Source organism: Perca fluviatilis, chromosome 4 (assembly GCF_010015445.1).
Source record: "Perca fluviatilis chromosome 4, GENO_Pfluv_1.0, whole genome shotgun sequence".
Taxonomy (NCBI): domain Eukaryota; kingdom Metazoa; phylum Chordata; class Actinopteri; order Perciformes; family Percidae; genus Perca; species Perca fluviatilis.
In genome coordinates, this window is record NC_053115.1 from 28,409,892 (window position 1) to 28,435,448 (window position 25,557).

Consider the following 25,557-nt stretch of genomic DNA (forward strand, 5'->3'; position numbering starts at 1 on the left):
ATTTACTATGTTTAGAATATGGGTACAGTCACACGTGCGAATGCAGGTGAGTGACCGTTGCCTGCCAAGGCGATAGTTGTGCTGAATGTGGGCAGCGCAGGATGTGATGCACATTAAAATCAGTTTGCTGCTTTGTAGTCCGTTTAAATTGTTGTGATGGAATAAATACTTATTTGCTATTGGTTAAGACTGCAACTTCGCCACAAAGTTGAACTCCACATGAATATTGGCAAAATACGTATATGTGTGACCCTGCCTCATCTCTGGAACGCTGCTGTCTAGAGACTTGGCTACATCTACACTACTACATTTTAGTTTAAAAAACAATATAGTTGCTACGTTTAAGCCTTGCGTCCACAGTGCTCTGGGTTTATGAGCCCCTAAAACATTTGGAAACGACCATGTGCGTCTTATTGGTAAGGGAGGCTTACATACCTTTCAGTAACAGTTCCACCTCATTGTCGGCCCAAGCAGATAAATCCCTGGTTTTACACTTCGCCATTGTTGTTCTTTCTCCAAAGTATTTTCTGTATTTTTAATTTATACATCCATGATTTTCAACAGCTGAGTAACGTCAGACTGCTTCCTGTTTACACCGGCACGCACATGCCCAGTGTATGCAAATGGTCATGTGATATGCATTTTCAGCCATGCTGATATCATGGTTAACATATTTTACAGTCTATGGTTAATATGGACAGAGATTAGTTCTGCTACGGAGCTAAAACTCTTTTGTGAGCGGAGATTGTTTTTGTCTAAAACACCGCTTAAAAATTAAAGGTAGTAGTGTAGATGTAGCCTTACTTTAAAGTGCCTCCGCTTCCTTTCAGTTGCAGCTTTCAAACGAGGGCTCCACTGGATTGTATCCCCTTCTGAAGCATTGCAATCCAGCATGGAATAGCAGTGTTTTTTTTAGAGACTTCATAAAACTAATAAATCCAACTATTAATGTCTTCTGTGGTTATTTATCCATGTATCTGTATTGAAAGGCGTTGTCGTTGGCATTAGCCATTAGCTGAAGCCTACAGAGGGCAAGATGTATCCCATGATGCATTGAGTCGAGTCTGCTGACGAATCAGAGTGAACATGTGTGTGAAAAGTGCTGATCTCAAATGTTCACAGGTCGAAAGAATGACTAGAATATCGTGAGTGAAATGAATAATGAGTAGATTATCCTTTGCAAAACTAAGTTTAAGATGAATTTGACTGTTAGCATTATTTATTTATTTCAAACGTTCTATAGATATCACGGTAATGAAGCTCAGCGTAAGTTCATTCAAGAAGACTACTATGCTTCACAGTTCTCTCTCTCTCTCTCTCTCTCTCCCAACCTAATCAGCTGCATTGTCATCAGCTGAATGTGAGCCTTCACTCTTTCAGTTAAACCAACCAGATTTTGCCACAATCTCCGTGAGCTATCGCGTTGTTGCATTCAACCTTTAAATCTCTTCTCCTCTCTGCTGCTCAGTTGTGATTTCAGGCAAAATCGATGCGAACCTCCTCTATCCCATTCACCTCCAGTTCAACGTCTCATCATTCCCAGCACCCAGGGTTCCTCCATCAGAAACCCCGCTTATCTCTCGGGGGGGGTAATTCCTATATATCCACGGCCTCTATACCCCTTGTAAATTAACATTGCGATAGAGTCTAATCGCTACTCAAACATATCAACCCATCATTCACCATGTTCATTTAACTTATTTCATTCTTAAATGAAGTCTCTCCTGATCCTCCTGACATATTGTTACCGGGATTTATTTTGGCCAGGATATTCGGGAAGTGAAAATCTGATATTGTGACAGCCCTACTTCATATACTGTACATTATACCTTTAACCATTTTTGTACAGCCCACATTTCTTATTTTAGTTTCTGTTTGTTCGAGACAAAATACTTCTGTAACATCCCGACGTGAAATGTTGCTAGAAACGTCCATGTTGCCATATGTGATGGACATCATTTCAAGGTTGAACGACATCACTACTGTAACATGTTTTATGAACATGGTCAAATGTGTCCCCAGCACATATGTCCTCGGAAATATATCATCCTCTTCACCTCAGCTAATTGTTTGAGAACCTTTATTTTTTTGTCATTTAATTTACGATTATGGCCGCTAAACAACATATGACATCCCCTCAGATTTGGCCATTTGCAGAAAATGATGAGTTACTACTAAATGTATTAAACTGTCCAAGTCCAATATTTTCTCTATCCTATCATTTTAAAACACAAATTCTCCCTGTGCCAGCCAACCGCTGTGACAAAGAGGAGTGAGGGGTATAAAAATAGAAACTGTCATCATTGGTTACTGTGAATGTCCACCCTGTAAAACAGACAGCGTCTAAGCTGCCAAGCTTCTTGCAAAGCCAAACCTCCTCTCCTCTTTTTATCAAGTGAGGGAGTGCATTTTGAATAAATATCATACCTGTCACTACTGATATTGATTTTCTATACCTTTGAAAAACTAAGAATGTTAACTGCTCCGTGTGTGTGGTTGTCAGCCCCTGATGCCTTAAAGGAAAAGTCCATTACTCAGTCACACTGGGTTTTTTTTTGTAAAATTGAAAATCAGGCCTGATGAGCTGGTGTCAGAGCTTTTTTTTTATACTTCACACGGGACTGACTCGTGCAATCAAACAACAATCAAGGCGGCGCGGCTCAGTGAAAACCATCTTTAACTGAATCACAGATAGAGTACACTATACATGCATAGTAAACCCATGACAAGATGGTTAAATGACTTCCTCTTGCAGCCTAGCACTGTCTTGGGAACAGCAATATTATACAAAACATGGCTATGTGTTATTCACCATTATACAATGTAAATGTGTTTTAATAGCCTCCATCTGTCATGCAGAGGAAACCAGCATTAAAATGTACTGTACATCTTTTTCCCCCCAGGAGGGAAGAGAGGCAGGAGTGAGAACGGAAAGCGAGATGGAGAGGGAGATGTTGAAGAAAAGGTTAAAAATAAATAAATAAATGAGAGCAAGTCAGAAAAGTCAGGAGTGAGAGCCAGAAGAAGACAAACTGCTGTGATTCAAAACACTTGAAAACTTGGTGGGAGACCTGGCTGTCATTAACACAACAGGCCCAAAATGAATATTGTTCAGCGGTCCTGTGAATCCTAAGCTGTAGGTGATGCAAGTACTACACCAGCGTGTCAAACAGACAGAGAGAGAGAGAGAAAAGCCAAGATGAGATGCTGTTGTTTTTGAAGCCGAAAATGGTTTGAGTCACATTTTGATCCTCTGGTGAAATGCCGCCAGGTTAAAGCCAGGTTAAAAAACGTTACCTCTGAAATGTTCTCTGGCTGGCATCCAAATTCAACAAGGATGCAAAAAAAAGACCGGACCTGAATGCTAACATTCTCATTTTGTTTGAATAGTCAGAGAAATGTTGGCATAAAGTGACTTAATTCACTGCGGAACATAAAAAGAAATGTTATCTTCTCCACAGAGGTCCCACTGAGATAGTAGCAGAGAGTTATAGCAATAGATATATGAATTGAAGGTCACCCTTCAAAGGCCCAAACAGTCTGAGAAAATAAAACACTGCAGGACGGAGCGAAGTGCCGAGCATGTAAAACTGGCATCTTTATACACAGAACGGTAAATAAAAGCGGGGATAGGACTGCAGGCTCTGAGGCATTATATAAAGGTGTTTTGAGGAAATTGCCTATAAAAACACTTCTCAGCTGCACTTTACCTATTATGATTTTACAGAGTGCAAAAAAAAATAAAAATAATAATATTGTCATATCCAAAGGAAGGCGCAGAATAGGTAAGCATTACAGAGATGCCACTGTTGAGGAACACTACATTTATTTCCCAGTGCCTCTATACGAATGGATACAGTGGATGGAAACAGGGATACATATTTCAGATGATAACTATTCAATGCGGGCACAATGTCAAGCCATTAAGCGGACCCCTCTCCTAGTGGACAAGTTAAATAATGTACCGTGATCAAATTTTCATTAATCTTTTGCATGATTAAAAAGTAGTGAATTAAACATAGGCTATCTGTGAGCGGCACTGAGAGCATTGTAAAAGACAGGTCTACATACAGCAATGTGAGACTGAGCACTGAACAGGCACTGAGGGGAGTTTAGCCCTCACATCTAGAAGTTAGGTGAACTGGAAAACAATATCCTCTATTGAAATATAGATTTTAAGTAGTTTTATTTTTTTTTTTTTGGATTCACTTGAGACTTGACTTTGCCAGGGGGAGATAGCTATATGTGACACCAAGATGTGACCCAGCCTCTCTCCCTCTCTCCCCCTCCCTCTCTCTGTAGGGCTGTGCACTGGATGTTGACAGGCATCAGCTCCGGGCGTTGATGGAGGGTGATAATAACACCCGCGGCAGCCCTTATCCTTGCATTCTCCGTATGCAAATCATTAGCTACTGCTTCTTTTGTTAAGCAAGGTTTGTACAGTGTGCTCTCCCTCTTTTATTATCCGTACTGCCAAGCCTGCGGAAATGAAAAGCAATGCAAATATGCCCGGCTTTTAGGAGTCGGCAGATAAAGCAAGGGAGACCTTCAAACCGCAACGCTTCATCCGCTTCAGTTTAGCCTTGACCGAGGCATGCAAATTATACCTGAGACGCAGGGAGAGTGACGCCGGGAGCTGCACAGGCGCAAAGCTGGGGCTCGAGATAGGCAAATCTCTGCTGAAGCAGACTTAATTGGCAGAAAATATATATAGAAAGGTTGAGAAAAAAGGGGTTTTGCTGAAGTCCCACCAGGGAGAAAAAAAAAAAAAAAAAAAAAAAAAAGCACACATATTTACGCCCCGTACCGTTTTCAGTCTTGACAGCGAAACGCTTGCGCAGCATTCCGGCCTTTCATTTTGTCATTTTGCTTCCAGGCGAGGATGTGTTCTAATGCTGACCCAGGTACACGGCGCAATTCAGCACTGCTTTATCAGATCAGTATTACATTCTCAATTCTCCCAGGAGTTTTATGGAGCCTTTCAGGAGCTTCCTGTAGTGGTGTGATCCTTATTGTGTTTGCGTAATGGCTGCTCCCAGGATAACATCTACGAGAGCTTGCTGCAAAACTGAAAAGAGTACAAGTAAACAAAGCCTAGATTATACACATCCACAGAGGATGAGGTAGCATATTAATGGCAGATGCCCATTTCTTGTATTATGCATATCTAAGTGAATGACTGAAGAAGACATCACATTTTAATAAATAAAAAAAAAAACAGCTGTGCTTCTTTGTATTCTGTAACATTTTTTTTCATATGCAGCCGCTTGAAAGCCTCATAACCATCATTATCTAAATGTTGCTATACACACCTGAACCTCCATCTGACTGATTAACTCGATCATCTATGGCTTTTGTTTTTTATTTTATTTTTTTTAGCATAGACCTTTCCTGCTAATTCCCTTTAGGCTACTGCTGAGGCTGATTCCAGTGGATGTACAGCCCGCTCCACTCTCCCTGTGCCCCCTTTATCTGACATTGTCAGCACCGAAGGGGCCTTTATGTGGCCTGACTGCTCCATGCAGAGTTAGGAGGAGGCTATTAATGTAACTTTCTGGTCAAAGGGCAACAGCACACATTGCCCTGATGACTGGTCATAGGGAAAACGACGCACCGCTTCATTTCCTGATATGATGGATAGTGGATTTGTATTCTGTGCGGACTTCTTCGACACATGTTGAAAGAGAAGGGGATAAAGAAACACAGTGAGGGACAGAGACAGGGATAAAGACAAGCAGCGAGCGTAGCGGGGGGGGGGGTGGTATGGTAGGGCTTCCCCTGTGTGTTTTCACCTGCAGTTTGAGCTCCCTCGTAAGAATCCCGCTTGCCTCGCTGAAGTGTACTGTGACGACAAAAGCTGGTGGCACTCCACCTAGGATGAGTGGCATGGAGAGGCATAAAGGATAAACCACATCTCAATGGTTATTTGGTACATTTTACTCAAATACTGCACTAATAGTGCAGTGTACCTATAATTGACAAGAATTGGCCTTGACCAACTGCCACTTTGCTCGTTTGAAAGCCATGATGTCTCTCTCTCATGGGTGGGCCAAATTCTCTGGGCGGGCAAAGCAGAGAAAGGGGGAGGTAACCTTTCCTCTTATGACATCATAAAGGGAAGATTCCAGATTGGCCCATCCGAGCTTTCATTTTCTAAAAGGCAGAGCAGGATACCCAGGGCTCGGTTTACACATATCGCCATTTCTAGCCACTGGGGGACCATAGGCAGGCTGGGGGAACGCATATTAATGTTAAAAAAAAACTCATAAAGTGAAATTTTCATGCCATGGGACCTTTAAGGCTACTTTTCTCCCCCTAATTCTGTTATTGCTTTTGTAGCTTAACAAAAAGGGTTGATCATTATTTTTTCTGACATGCAATCGACTTATTAAATACATGTTCTTTTTGACTTTAAGTGAGCAATGATCTTGAGAAAGCAACAAGAAACAAATAAACTGGACTATGTGGCTCATAGTGAGAAGCCTAGAGGGTAGTGTTTTGGAGATGGAACACCGCTAAGCACAAAATTAACATTAACAGTCAAATTTTTGTCTTTTTTTTTCTCCTACTGTTCAGTCTCTGTAGTCTTACTTTTCCTCAACAAAAAGATTTGTGCTGTTTTTTTCATAAGGACCGGCTTCCAGCAGATGTAGAGGTGAGCTTATTGAAATTTGAATAACCAAACACCAAAAAAAGTGAGAAGATAAATGATACATCAAAGACAGGATTTTCTGTTGCCGAGTCTCAGAGACGTAGCAGGCTGGTAACATCATTAGCATAATAATGCTGCAGATGTTAAGTAGATCTCTAAAACCTAAACCACTGTGCCTTTGACAACATCAACCGACATCTTTCTAAATCAGTCATAAAAAAAACCCATCAAACTCAAGTTTAAACGTTGTTTTTAATTTAGCATAAGCTTGTTAGACAATGTTTAGACACATACCATTCAAGTATTGTACCAAAGGGAAATGAGCACTGTTTCCACATGCATGTGGCAGCAATAAAGGGGAACACTACCTAAATTAAGAATTCCAATTTGTTACCTCCATGGCCTATGAAAGGAACATGAGCTACATGTGCCGGTGGGACCGGCCCGTTCCCATATAGCAGCCTAAAATCTAATATTTTATCTGCTTTTATATGTCTAACTGTTCCTAACTGCTCTTTAATGTGTAATTTCTTATACGGCACTGTAACTTTTATTCTCGTATTTCATCTGTTTTTCCTTTTTTAATCATTTTTATGTAAAGCACTTTGAATTGCCATATTGTTGAAATATACAAATAATATACGAATATAGTAATATACAAATAAAGCTGCCTTGCCTTGCCTTACTCCCTCTCAAAGCCAGAAACCAGAGAAGTACGTCTCAAACTCGTGATGTCATCAAGTGTAAAGTCTGGAGCTGCTCCGTGGACAATGAATGGAAGACGGATTTGTTTTCATTTTTTATATACCCAAATGAGCTTTATTCCATTGTAGTGTTCTCACTTTTGAAACAGAAAATATAGCCGTATACTCAGATGGGGGGGGGGCTCTAAGTGTCATCTAGAACATCTTCCAGGTCATTTTCTACAGAGCAGTTCCACACTTTATACTTGATGACATCACAAATTTCAGTTTTAGCACTCTAGTTTTTGGATTTACGTTCATGTCTACTATTTTTGGACTGTCTTGGACCATAGGAGTAACATGTAAGAATTTCAAAAAATGGGCGTAGTTCCCCTTTAGGTGTAATACTTTTGCTTAAAGGATAATTCCGGTGTATCTTGTCTTTTGTAACCACACTTTTGTAGGTTTGGCCACCATTTCAATCAGGTATTGTAATTTTGTACTCACCAAAGTTATCAGGGAGACATCGCTCCAGCACTAACAAAGGCTGACGGGTTAAGAAACGAGCAGTCGGGTGTGTGATCACACAAGTTGTAAACACGGCAACGGTTGTACAACAGGCGGTAAAACTAAAGGTCAATACAGCCACCATAAGAGTACAAACGCCTCGTTGCACAGGGAAACCGTATGGTAGGTCAACGTTGAGCTGGGAAGCTGGTCTGTAGCCTGCGACCGGCAGTTTTACAACAGACAATTTAGGTAAACATTTTTTTTTTTTTAAAGCGTGTTTTCTTTTGGCATTATAGGCCTTTATTTGATAGGACAGCTGAGGACATGAAAGGGGAGAGAGAGGGGGAATGACGCGCAGCAAAGGGCCGCAGGTCGCAAAATGAAAAAAATGAACCGTACAGGACTCAGCCTCTGTACGCACGCAGATGAGCTACCCAGGTGCCCCACAATTTTATTATAATGTTTTTTTTTTTTTTTAAATAAGTCCGGCTATCCAGGGTATTTGTTTAAAACCTGCATGATCATCTGAGTGTTTGTGTTTCTTAACTCACCAGACTTGTGTTTTTAGTAACGCCACCATGTTCCCAGATCCCAGCAAATAACCTGTGGAGTGTGTTACCATAAGTGACGGCCAAAAGATCCACTTTGTAATAAACGGGACTTCTCCTTTAACGCCACAGGAAAATAAAATGGCATACACCGTGCCTTGTACAGTCTCATCTAAAAACATCAACACAGTTGCAGAGTCCTCTTTACAAAAGGGAACACGTTTCATTAGTACAGTAACGGTTCTAATTAGTAGCACAGTACGTACATTCATAAGTATTAATATTCAGTGCATGGATAATACCTGTACACATGTAGTGTAAGCAAATTAAATGCATGAGTCCATGTCCATCAAAGGTCTCTATACCTTAGTGATGAAGCCTCAGACGTTCAGCGGATCAGCCCGTGAGACTCTACGCCACCTCTATATCTGTAACCATTGGGGCGTTGAGATGTGGCTCCAGCAGCGATGAATCTCACATGAATTCAGAGTTTTACATTTCTGACGTGACATTGAGCGTTCCATGTTTGATGTAGGACTCTGGTTGACAGCAGGATGTTTTAAACGCTTTAGAACTTAAGTTGTGAGAAGGAAAAGAACAAGGGGAAATAAACCTCAGGTGTGCCTCAGGGAAACACAAAACATGAACTTTACGCTTCCTCTGTGATGAAAGGATAAGGTGAGATTCCACGTGTGGTGGAAGAGCTAAGTGAAGATAGAGGAGGAGAAAAAAAAATTCTACTCCATTACCTTCGCCAGTGCTCGGTTTATTGAAAATCCATGAAAGCTATGTTCATATTTGGCTCCTTGCATGGCCTCCACCTATTGTTCAACACACGGTGGGAAATATATACTTGGATTTGTCTGCGAGACAAGCCCGCCAATGCTAAGTTATGAAGTTCACAGTATTCCACACAGTACCAGTGAACGCGTCTCATACCAGCTCCGATTCATCATACTCCTGTTGTTGTATTTCTAAAGTAAAAGCCAAATGACAATGCATGGTTCATATCACTAAAGGTGGTTAAAAAGAGTTTTTAGAAGCCTCTCAGGTTAAAGACAGACCCATCTAATCAGCTGGATCAACTGAAGACACGATAAATCACCAAAACTGGAGATGTGAGGTTCCCACCCAACAGGCATGACATGTTGTTTACGTGCATCCTCATATCTTGATGATAGAATATTATTATATTACTTTGCATTAAACTCCAAATATTCACCAAATATTAGCATGAAAACAAGTGTTGATAAGACAAGGTTTACATGATTTAGCGTCCTGGCTGATATCAGAGATACTATACATCAGCACCTGTTTATTGTAATACAGACGTATGCTATGTATTGTCATACACCATCTTTAATCAAATCATAATGTATATTACTGAAAATGTGCACTCATTGGCGTCTCTCTTAGGTAGGTTCCCACCGTCGATACACAGCTGAGAGCAGTTTGGATCGCTGCAGCCCTTTTATTTCATCAGTCTCGTTTATAGAGCTTTATTTTTGATCCATTTCTGGCGTTTCCAGCTAATGTGAGCTGCGTTAAAACCCTGTGCGCGCATTTCTTTCATCTAGCTGATGGACGGCAGCGAATAATGAAACGGATATCTGGCATTTACAGTACTTGGGCAAGATAAAACTCTAAAATGTGGGACCAAGACGTTTCTTTTCCTCAAAATAAATCTGTAATAATTACAGGATTTCTACAGTGCAAATATAGATTCTGTAGAGTAGAGCAATAACATCTTTGACTCTTTGTTTCCCAAATTAGTTTTTTTCTTCTTTTTTTTTTTTACAACAGTTGTGCAGCCAGTCTGTACTACCATGATTCTCCTCAATCACGGCATGGTAAGCTCTTGGAAGAAACTAATTTTCCATAACCAAAAAAAACGTTTTTGCAACAGCTGCAACAAAACAGGAAATATTATTATTTTTTTTATTTTTTTTTTTAAGAGAGCACAGATTCAATTTTGAGACACAATAGAAGGTATCGCACATTCACATTGTAGGAGATGAGAGATAGGCTGGCTAAGAGCTAATAAAGTGATGCTAATGTGCTTTGTGATGCGGTGGAAGTCCCCAGCTTTCAGCTGGAAACAGATGGGATCGCTCCCACAGGATCAAATAAAATACGTCCATCTCTGACTCTGCAGAGCATGGCAGATTCAACAAAGCCTGCCTCTCAAAGGCGTGCTGTCTGTGGGCACTCACACACACACACACTCACACTCACACACACACACACACACACACACACACACACACACACACACACACACACAAGTCCTTTGCGTAAAATAAATGTGGCAGAGCACACGCCACAATGATGAGGTTGAATCGAGGCATATCAATCGTGACACAGACAGGACGAGGAACCAGATCAAAACAATCACTCACGACTAATCAGTGGCGGGCCTCTGCCAACTGCTGGGAAGGTGATGACGCACAAGCCTCAACATTCACAGCATCCTATGGGCTGACCGTACCACTGGTAAACAGCACGTCTTACCTTCCTCATTCCACAGGCTAAATCATAACATGTCAAGCTCCGCAACGGTGGCAAGACCTTCACATCCTACAGTACGTGTTTATTCAAATCCCTTGAATATATGGAACGGTTGATTCAAGGCTAAGCTGGGTAGACATCTATAAATACCCATCACCTTGCCATATATTTTCCATATCACACTGTCAGTGGGAGCTGCCATACCATAAGAATATTCTCTAAACCCTCGCCGCTTGTCCTAGTACCTGCTGCCGCCCCTTCCTTCAGTCTACGGAAGCCCTTGCCTCCAGAGATAACCGCTGCAGAGATCACCCTGTCCCTGCGTCCCCCGTCCCTCTCGCAAGGACGTCCCCGGACCCACATTTCTGGGTCATCGCTGAGCTCATAGATGGATCCATCTTCCACGCTGTGCTCCAAGGACTCCAGGGAGGAGTCCGAGGCCTCGTCGCCCAGCGCTGTTAACGGCCGCCCGGGCAGTCCCGACGTAGAGCGCAGCTTGTACTGCAGCAGGACGCCGCGTCCTTTGCCTCGGCCCTCTCCCTGGTAGGACTGTTGCAGGGATTCCTGAGAGGAGGTGTCGCTGCGGTCCTCGCCTCCGAAGGCCGAGTCTGGGCCATCCACGACAGAATCCCTCTTCAGCAGTTCAGGAGACAGAGTGCTGGTGGTGGCCACCAGGAAGTCCACGGGCCCACAGTGGGCATTTAGAGAGATCATTCCCTTTCCTGTAGGAGGCAGGCACACAGACATTTAGAGGTCACCCAGAGGGACACGTCATTGTCAGTTACATCACTTAAAGGAGATTATTATGCAAGTCGCACTTTGAATTGTGTGAACTGAAAATGACTTGAACCCTGTATCATTCTGTATTTATTTCAAATTCTGCTGCTGTTAACATTAATAGTGCTAGCTAAAGTTTCTAGTCTCCTAGAAAATGACGTTCCCACACAACAAAACTGCATTGTCAATTACGTTTCGAGAGAAACGTATTTTCCCGCGACCGGCGCACGTGGTGAACCGGTTGCTGTTTTAAACTGAACTGAAACAAAATTATTGAACTACTTTGGGCAGGTTCAGGAAAAGATTATGGCTGGGTTAAAATAAGTAAGTTTGTTACGTAATTGAAGTTACGAATGTGAGTTGAGTTAAGTATGTTACGTAAAACAAGTCAACGTTGACTTTTGGTTTCACACGGAACACGGACAGCAGTCGCATGGGTGCAAGTCCTCCTCCATACGCAGACTTTGATTATATACATTTTTGTAATATGTCAAAGACAAACCTAATCCACGACAAAATACGTTTCCCTCAAAATGTAATTGAGAATGCAGTTTTGTTGTATGGGAATGTAATTTCTAGGACACAGATTGTGTTTACATAGTATTTAAAAAACTAGCTTGGAATAAGTTGGTCATGAATAGGGTTGGGTACCGAAATGCGGTGCCAATAGGGCATCGGTTCCAATGTAAATGGTAGTAACGAGACCGAATAAAAACGAAAATTTCGGTGCCTCATTTCGGTGCCTGACTTTGTTTTTTTCAGAAGCATCGCTGCACGGGATGCTACGTTACCGTTAGCTAGTAGCTGGATTAAACACAATGGTTAAAATGCTGACCGCTTACGTTAAGCGGTATAAAGTGTGACTGTATTTCCCTGTAGAAAAACAACACAGACGGTGCATTTACTTGAAACTTGCCAGCCTTGTGGTCCATTCAAAGTTATTGTAAAATACCCTTTTCCCATCTGGTGCATGTTTTTGTCGTTTACCAGCAACTTACAGGTGAAATAAGTCATTGTTATAAGTTATTGTTATTACATTATTAATCAATCATTTAATTTTGACCATATGGCCTTAGCATAGCCTTGGTCGTTTTGTGCTCCTTTTTTAAATATTTAATATTATATACATTATATATGTATTACATATATTTCGGTTCAGGCACTGGCACTGTTTTAAAAGTATTGTTTTAGCACCGCTATCGGAAAAAACCCAAACGATACCCAACCCTAGTCATGAAGTAAAGTTTGTGCAAGTGGGAAACGACCTCATTCACTTGGCATAATTAACAAAACGCTGGCAGGCAGTTTTTAAATTACCGTGCAACAATGTATATATATATATATATATATATATATATATATATACACACACACACACACACACACACACAGTATACAGTATGATTTGTGTGTGGCCTGTCTGCACTGATTCCCAGAGCCATCAGAAAAATGTGAAAAAATGTGATTTTCTATCATGAAGGAAAAAAAACGTTCTTTCTTTTTGACCTCTGAAGAGGCTGTTCTATCTGATCCATACCTGTTATTTTGGGGATGCCTTCCAGTTTGGGAACTGGAAGAGTGATAATTAAGCCTTGGGCAGTGCCCACCCACAACAGCCCCTGGCAAATTAGCAGACTCGTGACTCGCATGCTCTTTTGACCTGCAATATAGAAAACATTGACAGACAATTGATTTGAGTTTTCTTCACCAACCGCTGTTATAGAATGACAGAAACCTCAACACTACAACAGATTACAGGCTCTTTTGAAATAATAATAGATAACTCCCTGTTGTGACTGGATGGTCTATCTTTTAAAGAGTAAATTATGAACTCCCATTGATTTTTTATTTTCATCACCAGTTCTTCCAAAATGCTGTATTTTGCAAGCTGTTCAGTCCTAGCATGATGAAAAAAAGTAAAAAATACTTTGATTGTTGGTTATCAGTGTTAGCTTTGGGTAAGGTTTAAGCTCTGTGATCAATCTGTATTTGACAAGCTTAACACATGCACAGCACAGCCACCTAGGGCTTTGGGTTTATTATAACAAAATTGGATTTGTCTACTTGCTACTGACCCAGTTGAAAGAAAAACTCATAGAAGCACAAAGTAGGAAACGAGAAACTGTGAAGTCGGTGTTGTATGTCTCTGCTTGAGATCTGAGTGCTTTTGAAATATTGAGCTTAAACGTTTTCGCCTCCTACTTTAATAGCAAAATGGATATACAGGGAATTTTGCTTTTTTTGGATAGATTGAACAGATAGACATCCTAAAGGTGCTCTAAGTACAGACATCATAATCCTATCATTTTGGTAGATTAGATCAGACCTCTGCTCAGGCCTGTGTGGGCATGTGCAGTCAGTACGTGTCTGACATCTTCCTAACCTTTTTGTTAATTTTTGCTGGAACTGCTATGGCAGAGCAACTTAAAACTTAAAAACGTAAACAATAAACATATCCAACTTCAACGTGAGAACAGGCCTGATCATCCAGAACAACTGATTGCTATTCAGGGTATGCACAGAGGTATGTCTTTCAGAGACAGAACCAAACAATAAAATAGTCAAAACATTTTTTTTACTTTTATGTAAAAGGTTTGTCTGGTATGACATAACAGAGAGTAACGGTTTTCAATAAAATAAAATAGCCATGTTATTAGACTTTGTTTTAGAAACAATTACTATAGTAGTTATTAAAAAAGGTTCTGATATTAGATCCTTAAACGTGGCTTGGACCAGAAGACACTTTAACAACATTCCTTCAGGTTACATATTTAGATTTTTAGAAAGATTATCAGAAAGACTTGCACTGTCAATTCCTTTTTTAAAGTTTTGACTTTCAGTTCATTAATTCAATTTCAGAGAGTGCATCTACCTCATCATACTTGCACATTGGGAGTCTATGACTCATCTTTTAAACAAAGCACTAAATGGGTGTCTTTGAGTGGCATTCACTTAAACACTGACTTATTTAAAAAAGTACATGTATTAACACACGTTTGTGTTCACATAATTACAATAAGAGGTTGAACTGCTGGTATCAATGTTTGTAGGTTTGTTGTCTATTCTGGTACGTAGCTAATCAGATCTGTAAGATATAGCAAGTTGATATTGGTAATTATTGTACTCCTCCGTTAATGTGACAAATTAAGTAATTTAGGGTGATTTTCTGATTTGTTGATAATCCTTGGGGTGAGCTTAGCCAGTGATTTTCTTTGGTTAAAGGTACATTTTATTCGTCCTGCGATGGAGCATGATGCAAGCGGCAACATAACTAATGTGTCGGGAAGTTTTTCATTGCGGAACTGTTTTTGTAGCACCGCATTAGTGACGGGGAACGGGTAATTGCACACTCTTATTATACATGCACATCCTTTGTTTCCACTTAACAAAGGGGTGAAAAACACTGTTTGTTGTGGATTTATTTTTGCATTTCTTCTGTGGTCCCTCAGCGTTTGGCTCCCCATTGTGGCCTAGTTATCTATAGAACCATTTACCATAATATCCATGGCAACCGTAATTGAATTACACCAGCACTCATGTGATCGCAACTCTCATTTACATGGGTAGCTGTATTTAACTGTTTGTTCTGTGTCATGCTCAGATTATGACGATTTGCTACTAGTGGCTCAACAGAGTCATTCATTATTTCATTCCACTGTGCGGGGATGAATCATCCACAGTACGGAGCTGATGCTGTGGGTAGAGGCAGAGCAGTGCAGCACACTCAGCAAACAGAGAGCAGACGCCTTCAGGTGGAGACCTTGGAGGGTCACAGCGGTTGGTCAGGCGACGTCAAAAGAAGAAGAAGAAGAAAAAAAAAACGACTGTTATGTCGAAACATGTCTGCCACCTGCTCACATCGCCCAAGAGTTAAGAGGGTTTGAGCGAGAGAGTGATGCTCGTGAACACCCACTCTCGGGTAACCATGAAATCTGAAGTCGGAAGATGTGGGCGCCAGGCATTGTCTTTTTAGAATAGTGATAAAAAGGGATAATGACAAAGGCACTTGAGATTAAGGAGGTATATCTTAACCTCGAGCAATCTTGCAACTCAGATTTTTTTTTGCAGTAATGCAGAGTTTCTCCAGTGTGTAGTGGGTTTATCATGGAAGCCGGTATTTGCCTTGAAAAGACGATGTCTCCAAAGATAAATGTTTCCCTGTGATATGTCACTGAGGACTTTATTTTAGAATATTATTTCTTCACCCTAAGGATAGAACTATTAAAGGCATTAGTAGAGAAGAGATCAGCACTTTCCCTCTGCCTCAGAAAACTTCTGTTGTTTACTGCAACTGGAATTCCCTATTGAGTATAAATCACATTAAGGGGAAAGGATTAGGGGGTATATCATTACTGCATGTCCTAGCATAAGTCAAGGAGAAACCTGGGGGAGCAGAGACCCGTTGGTAGAGGGAAACTATCAGTATTTCATGTGCAGTATCTGTGGTTTTCGAGTGTCGGGGGATCCTCTTTTCTCTTGTGAGCTCGACAAATCACAAGTTAATTCAAAGATCCTCTTCCTTTTGTGGACCCTGAAGACATGAGCCGAGCAACTCGTATTCCTTTCACCCTGTAACTTCCCCCAGGGCCAAGCCTTGAGGCCGTCTGCTGCATATTTCAAGGGGAAGCACAGGTGCAGGGTGAAAATGACCTCTGGGTCACCGGTTTTCTCTGGATACCACAGCCACAGGAGTCTCCTCTTGCAAAAAAATAAAAAATAAAAGAACTTTGATCTAAAAGAGAAAAAGTTTGTTTTTGTTCTTTGCTCTTTACTCTTTACTCCAACTCACCAGAGAAAACCTAGTTGTGCTACCACAGCTTTAAGTATTGCTCTAAATACATCAATCACAGTCTGGTGTGACTCATCAAAAAGGACGAAATTGCCTAAATCCAAATGCATTTATACCACTCCCTGAAGCTCAAGATGATCTTCACATGTACTAAATGAGCTGAGGGCCCACATGCCACAGCCTGAACATGTTTGAGGCAAGCTGGCATTGAGTCACATGTACTCAAATATCACCATTAGACAGTTTTGGGTATGCTTTGTTGCTATCTAATTTGTTTGCCATAGTTCTTTCCTCAAAAAAAGAAAAAAAAAAAAAAACACCCACACTGGCTGATAAATATTTCATCCATCATGAAGGAAGGCACACAGGAAGTAATAAGCCATCTGTGGCATCCTAAACGGACTGCAGAGAGAAGTAAAACGGGCTGTGAGAAGATTTTAAAGCAGAGCGGATGAGATGAAACGGGGAGTGGGAAGGAGAAAGTGGGACAAAAAGAAAAAGAAAATATTAACTCAAAAGGGAGGAAAGCGGAGAGGTACATGCAGAGAAAAAGAGGTAAAATGGGCACGATACCACTGAAGCATGGACGCTTAAAGACAAGAGCGTTTCCATGGGAACCCTTAGTATGAAAATCTTTAAGGCTGCCATTTTACTGCTCCTTCATGACTTTATTTTCTTTTTTATTAATCCCTAGCTCTCACCCCGTGGCTCTATTATGGCTCTGTGAAGGCCTGAGAAGGATACTTATTCAGGTCAGTCCCCAGAGTGCAAGACCCAAGGAGCGACTTGGACAAGACAAGAATACCATTTTCTGGGGAGGAGAGCATCATCAGTGTTCATTTGGTGCTCTCTGATGCGACACGTACAAATTACATTACATTTTGTGGTAGAATTTTGAAACAATAAATTGCCACAAAGAAAAACAATTCTAGGTTCTTGGTTTTTTTTGCTGTTTTTTTTAAACACAAAAAAACAAGTGTTTCAGCTGCTCCGCGGGCTGGAGGTTGACCTCATGTATGTGTGTATCAGTGATGTGTGTGTGTGTACCAGTGTTCAGCAGCGTGGAGCGTGTTGAGATGTTGATTTCCTGCAGAAGCTCCAGTGTTTCGGTATGAAAGAGACGGATGGAGGAACCCTCGGAGAACGCCATCCACACCCCTCCACCGGCACACGCCATGTGTGCCACGCTGATCATTGGGTCTGGGTGGACTTCAAACGTCTGTAATGGAAACAATAATACTGTTATAGTTTACTTTTGTTAAAGCTTCTTTTTTTATTTCTGTGTCATGCCAAACAGCTGGCCCCATCCCACATGGGATTACAAGACACCGTTAACAAAAACATTCATTGCCCGGTAATACAAAAAAGATTTACCACACTATAAAGTACTTCTATATTCTTTTAAATAACATTTGAGATAACAAATGCACTAAAATGAACTGTAAGGGTGAAAGCAGGAAATTTGGGACACTGTTTTTTTAAATTCTCAAGACTACTTTAAGTGTGCTTAAGTGTAAACCCTTTCCCATCAAAAGTAAAGTGTATTGTGAAAATATTTTGATGATAAGTCAAACTTGTTTAAGCTGCATTACTCTTATGACCTAAAAGAGAAAAGCATCATTCCCCATAGTGTTCATCTATATCAAAACATAAAATGCTAACTGCCGTGATTATATCATGACATGATGGGGTGAGTAGACGCTCGGTGAATTCAGTTGTTGCTTTTACACTTGCTTCTCTGTGAATAAAGTCTAACTGTGCCTCCTAATTTTGTAATTTACAGAGTCACTGACACACGGGACTTAATATTTGCATCATTCCCCTGGCTTCTATCTTTTGAAGAGCACAATGGAAAAGGAGAGTTTCAGGCACACAGTCTTAATGAGTAGCTTGAAATAAATGCAATGAGCCTTATCATGGCAACACATGGCGCCCTGCGGTCCAAGGCGTGACAAGGGTTGGTTTGGGCATCATCTTGGAACTCATATCACTCTCAGTGCATAAAGTGCATGAGGCTGGGCAATTAGTCAATGAGAGCGGGAGAGAAAAGATGGGAATGCACGCCCCCACCGGCGGACAGGGATTACCACCTGTTTGTGTGCCCTTGCCAGTGGGTCCTCCTTTGTTTGAAATTAGGGAAAAGGAGAGAAGCCTTTGATGTGTTTTCTCTTCTAATTGACTCCTCAGCAGTGGGCGCCTGCTCCGCCAGGGAAACAGATATGCAATGCATCTCTTGGTTTTTCAAGTGCAGCCATCAAGAACTTAGATATCCGTAATAAAAAGGCACATTTCACCTTCAATAACCCATTGCAATTCAAATACGTTGACAAGTTTGTAAAGGAAAACACAGTCATACTGTGCGGTATACGCTGAATAATTATCACTCATCATTAATTATGACTATAATTAATCGTTATCAAGCGTGGTGGCTCTAAAAGGGAATTCCAGCGAATCAATGGCTGACACGCTGTAATTGTTGGATAACATCTTGCTTACCATATGTTTGAAACCACCTGGAAGGCACTCTGGGAAGCTAAATGTATATTAGACTGGGCTACACAGGAATCTCAACAAGTGCCTGAAAATGCATTTAGATCAGTGATTTAAAAGCTACAGTGCGTAGTTTCTGTCGCCCCGATGAGGTATTCTGAGTGATGACAACAACGCTGTCGGCGCATCCACATGACGCAAGCCTTCAGTGGTCACGCACCACCCCCACCCCTCCTCCACACAGTTGCTAGTAGCGTATAGTCTATATCCACGACGTTCCACTCTTGCTCCGTTGCCGCCGGAAAATCAACCAGCTTTCACTCTTCTGTTGCACGACTAAAACAACTTTTGAACGTACACAAAACAAGTTCCTTCGAGGCTATTTTGCAGAGGCAACGTGACTCCGCTCGGCACATGACGATTGTGATTGGTTTAAAGAAACGACAATAAACCAGAGCATGTTTTTCTCCCATCCCAGAATGCTGTGTGGACTAGCCAGACCCTCCTCCGCGGTTCTGTGGAGGAAGGTCTGGCATAGCGAGACAAAGTGGCATATACAGTGCCTTGCGAAAGTATTCGGCCCCCTTGAACTTTTCGACCTTTTGCCACATTTCAGGCCTCAAACATAAAGATATAAAACTGTAATTTTTTGTGAAGAATCAACAACAAGTGGGACACAATCATGAAGTGGAACGAAATTTATTGGATATTTCAAACCTTTTAAACAAATAAAAAACTGAAATATTGGGCGTGCAAAATTATTCAGCCCCCTTAAGTTAATACTTTGTAGCGCCACCTTTTCGCCGCGATTACAGCTGTAAGTCGCTTGGGTGTCTCCATCAGTTTTGCACATCGAGAGACTGACATTTTTGCCCATTCCTCCTTGCAAAACAGCTCGAGCTCAGTGAGGTTGGATGGAGAGCGTTTGTGAACAGCAGTTTTCAGTTCTTTCCACAGATTCTCGATTGGATTCAGGTCTGGACTTTGACTTGGCCATTCTAACACCTGGATATGTTTATTTGTGAACCATTCCATTGTAGATTTTGCTTTATCTTTTGGATCATTGTCTTGTTGGAAGACAAATCTCCGTCCCAGTCTCAGGTCTTTTGCAGACTCCATCAGGTTTTCTTCCAGAATGGTCCTTTATTTGGCTCCATCCATCTTCCCATCAATTTTAACCATCTTCCCTGTCCCTGCTGAAGAAAAGCAGGCCCAAACCATGATGCTGCCACCACCATGTTTGACAGTGGGGATGGTGTGTTCAGGGTGATGAGCTGTGTTGCTTTTACGCCAAACATAACGTTTTGCATTGTTGCCAAAACGTTCGATTTTGGTTTCATCTGACCACAGCACCTTCTTCCACATGTTTGGTGTGTCTCCCAGGTGGCTTTTGGCAAACTTTAAACGACACTTTTATGGATATCTTTAAGAAATGGCTTTCTTCTTGCCACTCTTCCATAAAAGGCCAGATTTGTGCAGTATACGAACGATTGTTGTCCTATGGACAGAGTCTCCCACCTCAGCTGTAGATCTCTGCAGTTCATCCAGAGTGATCATGGGCCTCTTGGCTGCATCTCTGATCAGTCTTCTCATTGTATGAGCTGAAAGTTTAGAGGGACGGCCGGGTCTTCGTAGATTTGCAGTGGTATGACACTCCTTCCATTTCAATATTATCGCTTGCACAGTGCTCCTTGGGATGTTTAAAGCTTGGGAAATCTTTTTGTATCCAACCGGCTTTAAACTTCTCCACAACAGTATCTCGGACCTGCCTGGTGTGTTCCTTGTTCTTCATGATGCTCTCTGCGCTTTAACGGACGGACTTCTGAGACTATCACAGAGCAGGTGCATTTATATCGGAGACTTGATTACACACAGCTGGATTCTATTTATCATCATTAGTCATTTAGGTCAACATTGGATCATTCAGAGATCCTCACTGAACTTCTGAGAGAGTTTGCTGCACTGAAAGTAAAGGGGCTGAATAATTTTGCACGCCCACTTTTTCAGTTTTTTATTTGTTAAAAAAGTTTGAAATAACCAATGAATTTCGTTCCACTTCATAATTGGGACCCACTTGTTGTTGATTCTTCACAAAAAATTACAGTTTTATATCTTTATGTTTGAGGCCTGAAATGTGGCAAAAGGTCGAAACGTTCAAGGGGGCCGAATACTTTCGCAAGGCACTGTAACCCGTCAAATCAAGGAGGACACAGAGGATTGAAAAAAAAAACAGAAGAGGTAATTATCTTGTAATTTTTATGTCCTCTTTGTCTCCAAAGCGGATTGTTGATCGTTGCTGTTGTCCTTTCTCAGGGGTGACATAAAACATAAAAAAAATAATGCCGGACTACACCGTTTTGTAAACATAGCCATACTACGAAATACAGAAAGAATTCTGTGGAGCTGATAGTCTTAATTAGCTTTATGTCAACTCATTTGGCAACGGCTTTAATGTAACGGACGTTCATTAACATAAAATAGTCGCTCACTACAGCTTTAACATTTGTAAGTAGAGATGCACCGATAGACCGGCCGGTGACCGGAAATGGACGGTTTCCACGTGCTCGGCCATGACCGGCGACCGGCAGGTCAGTCTGACATATGGCGATTTCATGCCGGTCAATGCTACAATTAACTGACAACATAAGTTATACGAGTTACGGTTCTCAAGGACGCACACACGGACGCGACAGCACAGTCTCTTTTTCCTTTCTCTCAACTTTTCCGCCGTGTGTCACGCGTACCCGCTCGCGGTGTGAAGCGCGTGTCCGTGCTATTCTCGCACATGTAGGGAACCTCGTGAATTAACCTGCAACATGTCAGCTGTTTGGAAATTCTTCAGCGTGTGTGCAGAAGATAACAAGTTTGCAATATGCAACACCTGCAAGGAGAAAGGTAGGGCGTGGAGGGACGACACCAAAAACCAAAATCTGATTTCTTTTGTTGGATATTGGATGTTAAAAGAAGGAAATGGTTCTAACATTGCACTTTAGATGTGTGTAAATTTCCCACACCAGGAGTAATTTATATAGTTATATTTTATAGGGATCCATTATCTGTTCAAAAAATGTTCTATGTTCTGCGCAAAATGTTCTATTAAAGAAAAGATAGAAAATAAATATTTGTGTGTGCTGTAAAGTGGTTAGAAAAACGGAAATCGGAATTGGCCTAGAAAGTTGTAATTGGTGCATCTTTTGTAAGAAAAACGTTTTTTTTACACAAATATCAATTCACATGTCAATATTGACGAATAGAATTCTCCAAATGTTTTATCCCGGAGATAGGCCAAACATGTTAAACGCTTGTAGCTCTGTGTCAAATACCGGATAAGTACAAGCTGTACTGTGCAACGGTTGCCCCCATCCAACGACCTGGCATTAGTCTGCTGAACCCAGCGCTGCTTACAGAGATGAGGTGGTCGGTGAAGCTTGACAGTAGTAATGTGCCCTTTACACTTAACTCGGCAGTGTCACACTAACAGCAGCATCCCTCCACCAGCAATGGGAAATAACAGCAGAGCTAAAGACACAAACACTACAGCTGCTCTGAACAGCTCATTAGTCCTTCATTACGGCAGGTGACAAGGTGTCTTTGTCCTTTCCCGAGCGCTAAGCCCACGTCTCGTCTCGCACTTATGGCGAGGGAGTGGAGCGGACGTGTGAGTGATAGGAGACAGCAGGTAGAAAAAGAAATAAGTAATGGGAGGAGGAAGGAACAAGGCCTGCCATGTAGTATTTATCAAGGCCTGCATGTCCTACTTTGTTGAAGTTTGGTAACGACTCAGACCTTGACGGAGTGATGGATATTGTGAAGCTCTGAAATAATGCTGAGATTAGCATTTAGAAACTCAAACAAAGCTGAGATGTGCCTAAAATCATGACACAAATGTTGGTCGGTTTGAACTGAAGCGATTTGTAAAAGCGTGTAAAAAATCGATTCCGACCGACGGTCCCCTCTCACTCTCCCCCTTTACTGTCTATCTTCTACTGTAATAAAAATGCAAAAAAAGCCCCAAAAATAATCTCTATAAAAAATGTTCTGTCAAACTAGGCACTACATTACTGTCAGATTCAGATCAGCCCCAACTGACAAACAAAATAAATATATATTTTGATTGGTTTAGGTTTTCCTCATTTCCTCCCATAATTAAGTTGTTTAAAAATCCAAGGGAATCCTGCCATGCCTCCTGCAGCTACCGAGCCCCTTTAGTTGGTCTGATGGGAATGTAAATAGGGTTCGTCACTTTGCAATTTTACTTTTTTGTACCCAGTTTATTTTTTTGGGTAGAAGTGAATCTGTTTAAATTGATATTCACCTTTTTTTCGCATGTCAGAAAGTGGTGTCCTCTTTCACGAGGACACTGATGACCATCCTCCACACGCTGCGGAGCAGGGGAGGGTCTGGCTAGTCCACATAGCATTCCGGGATGGGAGAAAAACATGCTCTGGTTTATTGGCATTTCTTTAAACCAATCCCAATCGTAATGGGCGGCGCTAAGCTCCGCACGGAGCCGCTGTAAAATAGCCTCGGGTAAGAACTTGTTTTGGAGGAACGTGTACGTTCAAAAGTTGCTTTAGTCGTGCTAGAGAACAGACAGATAGGATCTGAGGAGCAGTTAACCATAGACCTCATAAATCCACCAGAGTTTAGAATTCCAACACAAAGAAAGCGGAAGGAAACTGACATCTTTAAAAAAAACATGCATTCGGTGGAATTTCCTGCGGCACTGGAGCAATCCCGGAAGTGGAACGTAGGGCTGTACCGAATACTAGTTTTTGATCTTCGAAGCTTTGGTGCTTATCAACAGCGAATATTCGAAGCTTCGGTGGCGGCCGCAGCGGCGGGGGGAACCAACATTTCCAAACCGCACATGAAGGCAGCTTTTTTTCACGGTAAAAGAGACAAGCGAGATGTAGCAACTGCTTTGTTGTTGCAGGACACAGTCCCCTGTTACTACAGTAGGCTACGTTTTTACTGTTCGTCATTAACTGCCGTAGCCTATTCGCAAGTCACGTTATTTTCCATGAAAATTAAGTGCACATTTTTATCACGTGTAAATGGCGGATAAAAGCAGCTCGTTCTACTTACAGAACTCAGGTGATTTCTCAAGCTTGATGTGCTGTTGTAGTAGGCCTGTTTCAAATTGCATATTTGACACTTTGCCTTTGTCTTGTCCTCATTTAATTTAAAGTTCTCCCACACAGATGAAGTCTTTGGCATTTTTGTCTTCTTTTTGCTGAATCATGACGGTAATGACGTTCAACTCATGGGCGTTTTAACTGGGGCATGTGACATGACGTCCCAGTGAAATCTCAAAGTCTCCTATATTTCGCAGTAGATTAATTTAGATTGATAATAATGGGTAAAAAGGATAATACATTTTGTTTCTATTATTTTATTTTCCACAATGTCAAAGCAACACAGCTTAACCCAAAATACAAGCTCAGGCATGCACTTCTGTCCATGCAAACTGCGCTGTTCTGCGCTCTAGCCAGAGAATACTCCCGTTGCAGGAACACTTTAGTAGTCCAAGAAGAAGCAAATATATGTATTAAGTATAACGAGGTTGGGTTGTCCATCCTGTTAAAATGGCTAGGCTATATAAGAAAATTGTAAAAAAGAGTATTATATTTCAAACATATTCAAGTGCAAATGAGAACCGTTTGGAGGGGGATGCCAGGTTGTGCAAAAAAACAAAAAAAAACAAATAAACAACAACAACGAATATTCTAATGTCAAATTTTCAAATCGAATACCAACACACCGAACGAATATTCGAATATTAGGGTCCAGCCCTGGTGGAACGTTGAGGATAAAGATAAAGATGTAAACAGGGTTCTCTGGTAGCGAGGTGTGCTCAGAACATGCCTGTAGTAATTCTAAGTGAAAACAAGCAATTGGGAGAAAACAAGTGGTGATAGTGCTTTTTGGGCTGCGGGATATTTTTTTGTTGCGGTGCATCTTATGGCCACTGGGACTGACTGACTTGCTCTAAATACATCCGTGGGACAAATTAGAGCTACCATTAGCGAGGATCTCAACAACTATTGGATGGATTGCCATGAAATATGGTACCAACATTCAGGATTAAATGTAATAAACTTCGGTCATTCCCTGACTTTTCATCTTGTACCATCATTAGGTAAAAGTGGTTTTGTCCAACACTTTTCTTTATGACCAAATACTTGCAAAAATAATAAAATTTGCGCTGTGTTAAGAACTAATTAGCAAATGTTAGCATGCTTACACACAAAACTAAGATGGTGAACATGGTAAACATTAAACGAGTCAAACATCAGCATGTTAGCATTGTCATTGTGAGCACATCTTTATCTGTCTCTTTCCTCGCAGCGATTCTATTGCTGAGGTTTTGTCAGCACCATTATTTCCATGTATCCCCACTGGATAGGAGTGTACATACCCAAATAGTACAAAGCTCAGAGTACACACCCGCACATTTTGAAGTGGTGATGATCCTTTGGGCTTCTGTTTCAGGCGATTTCAACCACATATTAAGTATGTTTACCCCCCCAAAAAAGTGGGTTATATGTAAATAACACTGTGTCATCAAAGCATTGACACTGAAGATTTAAAAAGAGA

The 25,557-nt window shown here is 41.3% G+C and overlaps 1 protein-coding gene across 3 annotated transcripts in view; it reads right to left on the reverse strand.

Moving 5' to 3' along the window:
* Window positions 1-6,885: 6,885 nt before the first annotated feature.
* Window positions 6,886-25,557, reverse strand: part of arhgef10la (Rho guanine nucleotide exchange factor (GEF) 10-like a) — a 131,277-nt gene continuing 112,605 nt past the window's right edge. For all 3 annotated transcript variants that reach the window (XM_039797920.1, XM_039797922.1, XM_039797919.1), the window contains 3 exons: window positions 17,515-17,686; window positions 13,216-13,338; window positions 6,886-11,623 (listed from right to left, as the gene is read on the reverse strand). In XM_039797920.1, the coding sequence (XP_039653854.1) occupies window positions 11,079-11,623; window positions 13,216-13,338; window positions 17,515-17,686 (840 nt within the window). In that variant the 3' untranslated portion in view covers window positions 6,886-11,078. The remainder of the gene's footprint in view (window positions 11,624-13,215; window positions 13,339-17,514; window positions 17,687-25,557) is intronic.